General features: G+C 36.8%; 1 protein-coding gene across 1 annotated transcript in view; it reads left to right on the plus strand.

Moving 5' to 3' along the window:
* Nucleotides 1-14,573, plus strand: part of GRIK1 (glutamate ionotropic receptor kainate type subunit 1) — an 847,144-nt gene that overhangs the window by 678,000 nt on the left and 154,571 nt on the right. The window contains exon 12 of the mRNA XM_053705180.1: nucleotides 917-1,120. Within this exon, the coding sequence (XP_053561155.1) occupies nucleotides 917-1,120 (204 nt within the window). The remainder of the gene's footprint in view (nucleotides 1-916; nucleotides 1,121-14,573) is intronic.

A 14,573-nucleotide genomic window follows, 5' to 3' on the forward strand; every position in this document is an offset into this window, starting at 1 on the left:
AGCGATAAGTCTTATTGCTATTATTGCATACAAATCATTCATCAATCATCTGCACAGAAAGTCAATATAGGCTGAACATACAAAATCTATAGGAGAGTACATCTCTATCTGAAGTAGTTCAATTAGAGTTTAATTGAAACAATTATGACTGAAATCTTTAACAAGGAGCTTCATTGATTTGTCATAACACATAAGGATTGATTATATATCAAGAAGAAGGAGCACAATAAATTAAAAATTGGTTGTCTAATCTGTAAATCTTAGATAAGTATTGCATACAGTTTTGAAGTGGATAAATGATATTATTTACAAAGTAGTGAAACATTACAAGGCAGATGATGCAAATGGGATACAGTATGATCTATCTATTTGTAGAATTGCAAAACATGACTGAAGGTATGTATAAGGATATATAGAGTTGGGAAGTATGTTTAAAACAAAGATATTTAAAATCAAGAGGTATATCAGCATTTAAGGGACATTAAATGAATAACTGAATTCATAATACACTGTTAAATTATTCATATTAAAAACAATTGTAATGAACTTTTATCTTGTTTTGCCTGTTTTTCCTGTAATTTGACTATGACTACATCCTATACAGTGATTGGCTGATCAGAACAGGATTACATTTATATATTTCACTAATTGGTAACTGCAAATCTAAATATTGAAGATACTTTTAAAGAAATGTGTTCTTAGAGTATCAAACAATGCAAATTGTTCTTAGAAAATGCCTCTAAAAATTGCATGTAGGTCTTTTTTGCAATGCAGTAGTTTATTTTAAATATATTGCTATGTATATAATCTATATTCGTTAGCTAAACAACAACCTTGTATAAGACCTAATGATGATTTATTGGGAATATCTTGAATATACATTTGCGCTTAATGCATGTAATTTTGTTTGATGCAGGAGGATCCCTACGTTATGTATAAAAAGTCAGACAAGCCTCTGACTGGAAATGATCGATTTGAGGGATATTGTTTGGATCTATTAAAAGAGCTGTCTAACATATTAGGTTTTATCTACGAAGTAAGACTGGTAGTTGATGGTAAATATGGAGCACAAAATGATAAAGGCGAATGGAATGGCATGGTTCGGGAACTCATTGACCACGTAAGAGAAGTCTGATTTTTTATGTCAGAGGGATTTGTATAAATGGGGTACTAAGCTGCCAAGTGGCAGATAAGATTTAGGTTAGCTAAATGCAAAGTTATGCATTGGAGCAGGAAAAGTAAACAAGCAATTTATACTCTAAATGGGATTGGGTTAGAGATATGATTAAAGGAAAATGACTTGAGAACTATTGTAGATATCAGACTTAGAGCAAGGTGCTATGCCAGTCAGTAGTTGCAAAAAAACAGTAAGGTATTGTCTGGTATAAAAGGTGTATATATCCATGTGAGTATGTAATAATAATCTTTCCTTTTTTTAAAAAAAAATAAATATATATATATATATGTAATTTTTTTAAAATAATATAAGTACAAGTAACGTACAAGCAATCAAGTCAACATTTCTCTGTGCTTACAAATGCAGGTGTGGGCACCGCACTTATTATGAGCAAACAGAGGAGGTTTACCAAACTCCAAATTCAGAAAATTAACAATGTCCTCCAGCTTCCAAGATTTTTTAAAACAGACTAGACATGTGCAACTCTAAAAACTTTGTTTAGTTTTCATTAGTTAAATAAATAATTTCGTTTTGGCAAATTAGCTTAGTTAAGTTTTTTTTGTTTCGGCAAATTAGTTAAATTGTTTTTTCAGATCTGTTCGTTTTTTTCTGATCCATTCTTTATTAATCTGAAGTTTAGAATAGAATAATGCATATGAATAAAGAATGGTTCCAAAAAAAAACGAAAGGATCTGAAAAAACGATTTAACTAAACATAACTAATATGCCGGCGATTGCCGAAACAAAATTATCTGAAATTGCTGCTGCCACCCACATCGCCAACACTAAATAAAGCTATTAACCCCTAAACCATTGTCCCCCCACATAGTCGACACTAACTAAAACTATTAACCCCTAAATCGCTTCCCCCCATCACCAACACTACCTAAACTTATTAACCCCTAAACCGCAGTTCCCTGACATCGCCGACACTAACTAAACCTATTAACCCCTAAACCGCAGTTCCCCAACATCGCCAACACTAACTAAGCCTATTAACCCCTAAACCACAGTTCCCCCGACATCGCCGACACTAACTAAACCTATTAACCCCTAAACCTTCCATTCCCAAGCATCTCCAACACTAAATAAACCTAAAAACCCCTAAACCGCCGTACACTAATTAAAACACTAACTAAACCTATTAACCCCTAAACTGTAGTACACCCACAAGGCCAGCACTAACTAAATCTATTAACCCCTAAACCACCAGCCCCCACATAGCAACAACCTAAATTAAACTATATTAACCCCTAAACCTAACACCCTCTAACTTAACCCCTAAACCACAGTTCCCCCGACATCGCCGACACTAACTAAACCTATTAACCCCTAAACCGCCATTCCCAAGCATCACCAACACCAACTAAACCTAAAAACCCCTAAACCGCCGTACACTCACATCGCCAACACTAATTAAAACACTAACTAAACCTATTAACCCCTAAACTGTAGTACACCCACAAGGCCAGCACTAACTAAATCTATTAACCCCTAAGCCGCCAGCCCCCACATAGCAACAACCTAAATTAAACTATATTAACCCCTAAACCTAACACCCTCTTACTTTAACCCCTTAAGGACCACAGCACTTTTCCATTTTCTGTCCGTTTGGGACCAAGGCTATTTTTACATTTCTGCAGTGTTTGTGTTTAGCTGTAATTTTCCTCTTACTCATTTACTGTACCCACACATATTATATACCGTTTTTCTCGCCACTAAATGGACTTTCTAAAGATACCATTATTTTCATCATATCTTATAATTTACTATAAAAAAAATTATAAAATATGAGGAAAAAATGGAAAAAAACACACTTTTTCTAACTTTGACCCCCAAAATCTGTTACATATCTACAACCACCAAAAAACACCCATGCTAAATAGTTTCTAAATTTTGTCCTGAGTTTAGAAATACCCAATATTTACATGTGCTTTGCTTTTTTTGCAAATTATAGGGCCATAAATACAAGTAGCACTTTGCTATTTCCAAACCACTTTTTTTCAAAATTAGCGCTAGTTACATTGGGACACTGATATCTTTCAGGAATCCCTGAATATCCCTTGACATGCATATATTTTTTTTTAGAAGACATCCCAAAGTATTGATCTAGGCCAATTTTGGTATATTTCATGCCACCATTTCACTACCAAATGCGATCAAATAAAAAAAATTGTTCACTTTTTCACAAATTGTTTCACAAACTTTAGGTTTCTCACTGAAATTATTTACAAACAACTTGTGCAATTATGGCACAAATGGTTGTAAATGCTTCTCTGGGATCCCCTTTGTTCAGAAATTCCAGACATATATGGCTTTGGCATTGCTTTTTGGTATTTAGAAGGCCGCAAAATGCCACTGCGCACCACACATGTATTATGCCCAGCATTGAAGGGGTTAATTAGGAAGCTTGTAGGGAGCTTTTAGGGTTAATTTTAGCTTTAGTATAATGTAGTAGACAACCCAAAGTATTGATCTAGGCCCATTTTGGTATATTTCATGCCACCATTTCACCGCCAAATGCTAACAAATAAAAATAAAGCGTTAAATTTTTCACAATTTTAGGTTTCTCACTGAAATTATTTACAAACAGCTTGTGCAATTATGGCATAAATGGTTGTAAAAGCTTCTCTGGGATCCCCTTTGTTCAGAAATAGCAGACATATATGGCTTTGGCTTTGCTTTTTGGTAATTAGAAGGCAGCTAAATGCCGTTGCGCACCACACGTGTATAATGCCCAGCATTGAAGGTGTTAATTAGGGAGCTTGTAGGGAGCTTGCAGGGTTAATTTTAGCTTTAGTGTAGGTATCAACCTCCCACATGACACATCACACCCCCTGATCCCTCCCAAACAGCTCTCTTCCCTCCCCCACCCCACAATTGTCCCCGCCATCTTAAGTACTGGCAGTAAGTCTGCCAGTACTAAAATAAGATTTTTTTTGGGATTTAAAAAAAAAAAAAAATGATAATTCTGCTCTGTAGGATCCCCCCTTAGCCCTCAACCTCCCTGATCCCCCCCAAACAGCTCTCTAACCCCCCTCTCTGCCTTATTATGCGCCATATTGGGTACTGGCAGCTGTCTGCCAGTACCCAGTTTGAAATCAAATATCTTTTTTATTATATTTTATTATTTTAAAAATTTGTATTTTCTGTAGTGTAGCTGCCCCCCCTCAACCCCCAACCTCCCACCCTCCCAGATCGTTAAATAACAACTTAATTTCTAATGCTCCCACCCTCTCTCCCACCGTGTAACACTTAACTTTTGTTCCATAGTGTAGGGTTCCCACCCGCCCGCGCGCGCGCACCCGCCCCCGTGCACGCGCGCGCACCCACTCACGTGCACGCGCGCACACGCGCGCGCACCCACGCACACGCGCGCGCACTCGATCTCGCCCCCTTCCCCACCGATGGCCGCCCACCCGCCTCCCTGGATCAGCTCCCACCCACCAACTAACATGGCCATTGATGGCCGATGCAGAGAGGGCCACAGGGTGGCTCTCTCTTCATCGGTGGGCTAAAAAATGTTATAGCAGGATGCCTCAATATCGAGGCATCACTGCTATAACATGAAAGCAGTTGGAAGTGATCAGGATCGCTTCCACTGCTTTCAAAGACCAACGACGTACAGGGTACGTCCTTGGTCATTAACTGCATTTTTTTGCAGGACGTACCCCATACGTCGTTGGTCGTTAAGGGGTTAACATAATTAAAATAGACCTAAATTAAAGTTACAATTATTAACTAACTACCTATTTAAAAATAAATAAAAACTTAAAGGGACACTGAAACCCAATTTTTTCTTTCGTGATTCAGATAGAGCATGCAATTTTAAGCAACTTTTTAATTTACACCTATTATCAATTTTTCTTTGTTCTCTTGCTTTCTTTATTTGAAAAAGATAGCATCTAAGCAATTTTTTTGTTTCAGAACCATGGAAAGAACTTGTTTATTGGTGGGTGAGTTTATCCACCTATCGGCAAGAACAACCCAGTTTGTTCACCAAAAATGGGCCGGCATCTAAACTTACATTCTTGCATTTCAAATAAAGATACCAAGAGAATGAAGACAATTTGATAATAGGAGTCAATTAGAATTTTGCTTAAAATTGCATGCTTTATCTGAATCACAAAAGAAAAAAATGGGGTTCAGTGTCCCTTTAACTGGGAAATAAAAGTAAAACCTAAGCTAGCTACAATACAACTATTTACTAACTACCTAGTTCAAATAAATACAGACTTACCTGTGAAATAAAAATAAAAGCTAAGTTTACACTAATAAAACCTAACATTACTAAAAATAAAAAACCTAACATTACTAAAAAATTTAAACTACAATTACAAAAAATAAAAAACACTAAAATTACAAAAAATAAAAAAACTACCATTAAAAAATAACAAACGAAATTATCCAAAAAAATAAAAATTATTCCTATTCTAATACCCTGTTTTAAGAAAAAAAACACCCCAAAATAAAAAAACCTAATCTTTAATAAACCACCAAGGGCCCTTATAAGGGCCTTTTGTAGGGCATTGCCCTAAAGTTAACATTACAAATCCCAAAACCCACAAACTAAAAATAAACCTAATCTACCCATTGCCCTGAAAAGGACATTTGTATGGGCATTGCCCTTAAAAGGGCATTCAGCTCTTTTACTGCCCTTAAAAGGGTATTTAGCTCTTTTTCGGTCCATTCAAATAAAAAAAAGCCCCCCAAAAAACAAAATAACACTAACCCCAAAATCTGTACTCACACTTGCTGAACTCTGACGAACGATCTTCATCCCAGCGGCGAAACATCTTCATCCAGGTGGCTCCATCTTCATCCATCATGGGACCAGCATCTTCTTCATCCCTGCGGAGTGGTTGATGTGCAGAGGCGGAGGTCCATCGGTCCAACGTGGAGGTCCTCTTCATGAAATCGTCTGCCGCACACTGAGGATTCAATGCAAGGTACCTCTTTTATATTGGGGTACCATTGCATTCATATTAGCTGAAAAATTTAAATCAGCCAATAGGAATTAGAGCTGCTTAAATCCTATTGGCTGATTCAAACGATCGCATGAAGAGGACCTCCACGTCGGACCAATGGACCTCCGCCTCCGCACATCCACCGACCGCTACGCCTCCATTGGGATAAAGATAGAAGATGCCGGTCTCGCAATGGATACAGATGGAGCTGTCTGGATAAAGATGCTTCGCTGCTGGGATGAAGATCTTTCACCAGACTTTAGCAACTGTGAGCACTGATTTTGGGGTTAGTGTTAGGAGTTTTTTTTTTTTTTTGGGGTGTTTTTTTAGATTAGGGCTTTTTTTAGTTTAATGGCCGAAAAAGAGAAGAATGCCCTATTAAGGGCAATGCCCATACAAATGCCCTCTTCAGGGCAGTAGATTAGGTTTTTTTAGTTATGTTTTTTTATTTTGTGGCTTTGGGGGGGTGGGGGTTTGTAATGTAAGGGGGTGTTTGTTTTTATTTGTTTGCAGAAGAGATGTTAACTTTAGAGCAATGCCCTACAAAAAGGCCCTTGGTAGTTTATTATAGATTAGGGTTTTTAATTTTGGAGTGGGTTTTTTTTTTAAAACAGGGTATTAGAAAAGGAATCATTTTTATTATTTTGGATAATTTTGTTTGTTATGTTTTGTAATGGTAGTTTTTTATTTTTTGTAATTGTAGTTTTAATTTTTTAGTAATCTTTAGGGGTTATTAGGTTTAGTTAGTGTTGACGATGTTTGGGAACAGCGATTTAGGGGTTAATAGGTTTAGTTAGTGTTGGCGATGTCTGGGAACAGTATTTTAGGGGTTAATAGGTTTATTTAGTGTTTCAGTTAGTGTTGACGATGTTGGGGAACTGCAGTTTAGGGGTTAATAGGTTTAGTTAGTGTTGGCGATGTTGGGGAATGGTGGTTTAGGGGTTAATAGCTTTATTCAGTGATTTAGTTGGTGTCAGCGTTGTTGGGGAATGGTGGTATAGGGGTTAATAGCTTTATTTGGTGATTTAGTTAGTGTTGGCGATGTCGGGGAATGGTGGTTTAGGGGTTAATAGCTTTATTTAGCGATTTTGTTAGTGTTGACGATGTTGGGGAACTGCGGTTTGGATTAGAACAATGAAAAATTCTGAATATGAATAATGGATCCGAAAATTCGGAAACTGATTTATTCATTTTTGGGATTTTAGTTATGGTATCGATTCGGAAATTCAGATTCATTTGAATCTCCGAATCGGTCAAAGTTCGTCCGAAACCGAAATTCAGGCGAAACGAAACACACATGAATAAAATAGACCTTTATTCAGCAAAACATGGATCCAATACAGCAAACAGTAACGTTTCGGGCTACAACATGCCCTTACTCATGCTTCATGATTGAAACATGAGTAAGGGCATGTCATAGCCCAAAATGTTGCTGTTTGCTGTATTGGATCCATGTTTTTCTGAATAAAGGTTTATTTTAAAGAATCTTGGAAGTTGGAGGACATTATTCATTTACCATTTCTCTGTGACTATAAATACAATGATATCACAGAACAAAAGCTGTTGTAGTACAAGATTCTACATTTAAATGGTTACCAATTCAAAAAACAAAACATATTGCAGTTATGATAGATAATTCAAGCTTGATGTGAGTATAAAATAATATAATTTCCTATTTATAAATCAATAAGTAAGACCTCCACTTTGAATATGCAGTAAAATGTATGGCACGTTTTTAAGAATGGCATTGAAGAACTGGAAAAGGTAGAAAGGAGGGGGATACAATTGATAAGGAAAATGGAAGATTTACTGGAAAAGTTGCACTTATCTACACTGGAAAAGAGGCATCGAAAAGGGATATAATTACATTATACAGATATATACAGGACCATATAAGCACTAGTCATTTGGCATGTTCATCAGCAGGACTGTACAAAAGAAAATATTTTGCCTACAGCAAGGCAATGGGTTCTTAATAGTACAGAATTATCTGCCAAGTGAGGTTATTTTAGCTAATGTAGTAATTTTAAAATAATAAAAAGACTGAGTGCTTTTTTTTGCAAAGCAGCATTACAGTGATATAACAGTGAATGTAATTTTGTAGTTGAGAGGGACTTTTTTCCGCACAGTCAGAAACTTGATGGACCTTTTTCAAACTCTTTATATTATATAAAGATCAAAAATAGTTTAGATTCTATCCATTTAATTATAAATGTTCCATAAAACATTTGTTTTCTGATCATGTCCACTGAAACTTGGTGAAAGTATCATTCCCATGTTGTGTAGTAAACATGACACATGTCTAGTGCCAATCAGATGCTCATTTTACATTTTAGCTTGTCATTACTGCATTTTAAGTACATGCTAAACACACACCTCTCTTCTGGATCCTCACTGTTCTTGTACAATGTGGAAAGTCATTTAATGTTTTTAATACTTCATTATCACCTGTATATGAAGTTCCTTTACAAGATATTATTAGACAGATAATGACACATATTTGATATACTCAATAGAGCTGATATTCAAAATAATTTATATGTTATCATAAACATAAGATGTAGTTAACATTCTATTAAAATCACCCCCATGCATGGTGTTAGTTCCACATTCTCTGCATAAATCAGTGTATTAACCCTTTCCCAGTTGACATCACTTTCATTGGTAATATCTTTCTACAGATGTCTACCTAAGCTTTGAAACAGTAAACTTGTATTTGATTGGTCGCCAGTGAAAATGTGTAGTACAGTAAATGACTGTAGGGGACCTTGTGGGAACTGAATCAAATATTTAATTAAATCCCACATTTTTTAGTGGTCTTTGTTTTTATGACTTTTTATATGAAATTCGAAGGCTATACATTCCTAAAGGGACATTAACCATTAAATGCATTTAATGCATCTCTCTACTTATGGGGGTCACCATTTTAAAACCTTAGTGTTACTGCAAAGAATCTGAAGATTACTGCACAAATGCAAACACGTCAACACTGGAATGGACTGATAGCTAAATTTAAATATGGCAGCACCTATGAATTGAGACAAGGAGAGGATACTATGCTTATACAATTTATTTAATGTCCTTTCAAGGTTAAGATGAAGCTGTAATGAATTTCATCTGCTTGTTTTTACTATTTGAGTAATATTCTTGGATGGTAATTTTTTTGCGCCATTCACTACATATGTTTTCATCAAATTTTTTAGCTTTGGGTTAAAACTGTTTACATTGAACACGATGAACATGTCCAGCAGCAAGACATGTAATTTAAATGCCATTTTCAAAAAAGGCATGTTTATATATGTGTATGTATATATATTAAATATTTGTCTTTAAAGTTCAGTTTTCTTCTTTATATGACCCTTAGCCTTCACCTTGAGTTTAGCCTCTATTACTAAGAGGTTCCCAGAGACTACAAATGTTTTGTCAGTTTCCAGCTTCTTGGAGCTCTACATTGCATTATGTTCACATGTTCAACTATTGGGTTCAAGTTGCAAAAGTCCCTGTCACATAATCCACCTATTTACACCAGAAGTACTGGCACTTTTACCTTCTTTTGGAATGCCCTGACACCATCTTGATGTCATTAAACTATGCATTGGGACTTCTACTCCCCGGTCAACTAATTCAAATTAGTCTCTTGTTCAACAAACTTGCCTTCCTACATATTTAGTTATTTTTCTCATATTCAAGTTTTGAAATCATACTTTCTAGAACAAATGTATTCAAAATGTGTTGATATTTTTGGCAAAATGTAGTATTATATCTGGTAAGACAATAAGACATTCAAGACATCATACCTATGGGAATATGCGTTACAAAAAGAGGAGGAATTTAATTGTAAGCTAACCTGTCTATGTCTCTATAAACATTTTCAGCTCTGTCCATTGATTATCAATAGGAAGTCTCTTGATCAGAAAGCAAATAATAGCTATTAGTGCTGATTCCCCTTTGTTATAAGCCAAATGTTACTGCTATATCTCTTGCAGTTAACAGATATACAGGGAAACAGGAAAAAATGAACACAGTACAATATAAATGTTTACAAATTATACATTCAATAGTCTCACGGTTAGACATAGGTGACGCTATACCATGGAGTATTAAGTCACCCAGATATGAGGCATTTCATAGATAAAAAGGCATTTCCCATAGAAAACATATTAAGCAGGTCTAGATGATCACAAATATATTCTCAGTGCTACTCCCTAATCTTTCATTTGTTATAAATAATATTTGATTTAAGACAAAAAGATGATAAATACATTTTTATATTCTGACAACGTTAGAATATAAATTAAAGCTTTTCACAGAAAAAAAAATATCAATTCAAATTCGCCTAGATTTAGAGTTTTGTCGGTAACGACCCGCGTAGCTAACGCATGCTTTTTTTTCCCCACACCTTTTAAATACCGCTGGTATTTAGAGTTCACAGAATGGCTGCGTTAGGCTCCAAAAAGGGAGCGTAGAGCATAATTTACCGCCACTGCAACTCTCAATACCAGCGGTGCTTATGGACGCGGCCAGCTTCAAAAACGTGCTCATGCACGATTCCTCCATAGGAAACAATGGGGCAGTTTGAGCTGAAAAAAAACCTAACACCTGCAAAAAAGCAGCGTTCAGCTCCTAACGCAGCCCAATTGTTTCCTATGGGGAAACACTTCCTACGTCTGCACCTAACACCCTAACATGTACCCCGAGTCTAAACACCCCTAACCTTACACTTATTAACCCCTACTAATCTGCTGCCCCCGCTATCGCTGACCCCTGCATATTATTATTAACCCCTAATCTGCCGCTCCGTACACCGCCGCAACCTACATTATACCTATGTACCCCTAATCTGCTGCCCATAACACCGCCGACCCCTATATTATATTTATTAACCCCTAATATGCCGCCCCCAATGTCGCCTCCACCTACCTACAATTATTAACCCCTAATCTGCCGACCGGACCTCACCGCTACTATAATAAATGTATTAACCCCTAATCTGCCTCACTAACCCTATAATAAATAGTATGAACCCCTAATCTGCCCTCCCTAACATCGCTGACACCTAACTTCAAGTATTAACCCCTAATCTGCCGACCAGACCTCGCCGCTACTCTAATAAATTTATTAACCCCTAAAGCTAAGTCTAACCCTAACACTAACACCCCCCTAAGTTAAATATAATTTAAATCTAACGAAATAAATTAACTCTTATTAAATAAATTATTCCTATTTAAAGCTAAATACTTACCTGTAAAATAAACCCTAATATAGCTACAATATAAATTATAATTATATTGTAGCTATTTTAGGATTTATATTTATTTTACAGGCAACTTTGTATTTATTTTAACTAGGTACAATAGCTATTAAATAGTTTATAACTATTTAATGGCTACCTAGTTAAAATAATTACAAAATTACCTATAAAATAAATCCTAACCTAAGTTACAATTAAACCTAACACTACACTATCAATAAATAAATTAAATTAAATACCTACAAATAAATACAATTAAATAAACTAACTAAAGTACAAAAAATAAAAAAAAGCTAAGTTACAAAAAATGAAAAAATTAATTACAAACATAATAAAAATATTACAACAATTTTAAGCTAATTACACCTACTCTAAGCCCCCTAATAAAATAACAAAGCCCCCCAAAATAAAAAAATGCCCTACCCTATTCTAAAATTACAATAGAAAAGCTCTTTTACCTTACCAGCCCTTAAAAGGGCCTTTTGCGGGGCATACCCCAAAGAATTCAGCTCTTTTGCCTGTAAAAAAAAACATACAATACCCCCCCAACATTACAACCCACCACCCACATACCCCTAATCTAACCCAAACCCCCCTTAAATAAACCTAACACTAAGACCCTGAAGATCTTCCTACCTTGTCTTCACCATGCCAGGTATCACCGATCGCTCCAGGCTCCGAAGTCTTCATCCAAGCCCAAGCGGGGGCTGGAGATCCATCATCTGGCTGAAGTCTTCTATCAAGCGGCGGCTGAAGAGGTCATAGAAGAGGCTCCAAAGTCTTCATCCTATCCGGGCAGAAGAGTAGATCCGGACCGGCAACCATCTTCCTCCAAGCGGTGACAAGCGGCTCCATCTTGAAGACCTCCGGCAAGAATCCATCCTCTTCTTGCGACGTCCTAAGTCCGAATGAAGGTTCCTTTAAATGACGTCATCCAAGATGGCGTCCCACGAATTCCAATTGGCTAATAGGATTCTATCAGCCAATCGGAATTAAGGTAGGAAAAATCTGATTGGCTGATGGAATCAGCCAATCAGATTCAAGTTCAATCCGATTGGCTGATCCAATTAGCCAATCAGATTGAGCTTGCATTCTATTGGCTGATCGGAACAGCCAATAGAATGCGAGCTCAATCTGATTGGCTGATTCAATCAGCCAATCAGATTTTCCCTATCTTAATTCCGATTGGCTGATAGAATCCTATCAGCCAATCGGAATTTGAGGGACGCCATCTTGGATGACGTCATTTAAAGGAACCTTCATTCGGACTTAGGACGTCGGAAGAAGAGGATAGATCCGCGCCAGAGGTCTTCAAGATGGAGCCGCTTGTCACCGCTTGGAAGAAGATGGTTGCCGGTCCGGATCTACTCTTCTGCCCGGATAGGATGAAGACTTTGGAGCCTCTTCTGGACCTCTTCAGCCGCCGCTTGATAGAAGACTTCAGCCAGATGATGGATCTCCAGCCCCCGCTTGGGCTTGGATGAAGACTTCGGAGCCTGGAGCGATCGGTGATACCTGGCATGGTGAAGACAAGGTAGGAAGATCTTTAGGGGCTTAGTGCTAGGTTTATTTAAGGGGGGTTTGAGTTAGATTAGGGGTATGTGGGTGGTGGGTTGTAATGTTGGGGGGGGTATTGTATGTTTTTTTTTACAGGCATCTTTGGGGTATGCCCCGCAAAAGGCCCTTTTAAGGGCTGGTAAGGTAAAAGAGCTTTTCTATTTTAATTTTAGAATAGGGTAGGGCATTTTTTTATTTTGGGGGGCTTAGAGTAGGTGTAATTAGCTTAAAATTGTTGTAATATTTTTATTATGTTTGTAATTAATTTTTTTATTTTTTGTAACTTAGCTTTTTTTATTTTTTGTACTTTAGTTAGTTTATTTAATTGTATTTATTTGTAGGTATTTGTATGTAATTTATTTATTGATAGTGTAGTGTTAGGTTTAATTGTAGATAATTGTAGGTATATTATTTAATTAATTTATTGATAGTGTAGTGTTAGGTTTAATTGTAACTTAGGTTAGGATTTATTTTACAGGTAATTTTGTAATTATTTTAACTAGGTAGCTATTAAATAGTTCTTAACTATTTAATAGCTATTGTACCTGGTTAAAATAAATACAAAGTTGCCTGTAAAATAAATATAAACCCTAAAATAGCTACACTATAATTATAATTTATATTGTAGCTATATTAGGGTTTATTTTACAGGTAAGTATTTAGCTTTAAATAGGAATAATTAATTTAATAAGAGTTAATTTATTTAGTTAGATTTAAATTATATTTAACTTAGGGGGGTGTTAGGGTTAGGGTTAGACTTAGCTTTAGGGGTTAATAAATGTATTAAAGTAGCGGTGAGGTCCGGTCGGCAGATTAGGGGTTAATACTTGAAGTTAGGTGTCGGCGATGTTAGGGAGGGCAGATTAGGGGTTAATACTATTTAGTATAGGGTTATTGAGGCGGGAGTGAGGCGGATTAGGGGTTAATACATTTATTATTGTGGCGGTGAGGTCCGGTCGGCAGATTAGGGGTTAATAATTGTAGGTAGGTGGAGGCGACGTTGGGGGCGGCAGATTAGGGGTTAATAAATATAATATAGGGGTCAGCGGTGTTAGGGGCAGCAGATTAGGGGTACATAGGGATAATGTAAGTGGTGGCGGTGTGCGGTCGGCAGATTAGGGGTTAAAAAATTTTAATAGAGTGGCGGCGATGTGGGGGGGGCCTCGGTTTAGGGGTACATAGGTAGTTTATGGATGTTAGTGTACTTTAGAGCACAGTAGTTAAGAGCTTTATAAACCGGCGTTAGCCCAGAAAGCTCTTAACTACTGACTTTTTTCTGCGGCTGGAGTTTTGTCGTTAAATTTCTAATGCTCACCTCAGCCACGACTCTAAATACCAGCGTTAGAAAGATCCCATTGAAAAGATAGGATACGCAAATGACGTAAGGGGATCTGCGGTATGGAAAAGTCGCGGCTGGAAAGTGAGCGTTAGACCCTTTCCTGACTGACTCTAAATACCGGCGGTAGGCCAAAACCAGCGTTAGGAGCCTCTAACGCTGGTTTTGACGGCTAACGCCAAACTCTAAATCTAGCCGATTGTTTCTATTATGGTCTTTTTTGAAAATGTATTTGTCCACTATTTACTATGGGTAATGGTTAGCAGAGGAGCAGCTTAAATAAAG

This window comes from Bombina bombina, chromosome 3, assembly GCF_027579735.1.
Source record: "Bombina bombina isolate aBomBom1 chromosome 3, aBomBom1.pri, whole genome shotgun sequence".
In the NCBI taxonomy this organism is placed as follows: domain Eukaryota; kingdom Metazoa; phylum Chordata; class Amphibia; order Anura; family Bombinatoridae; genus Bombina; species Bombina bombina.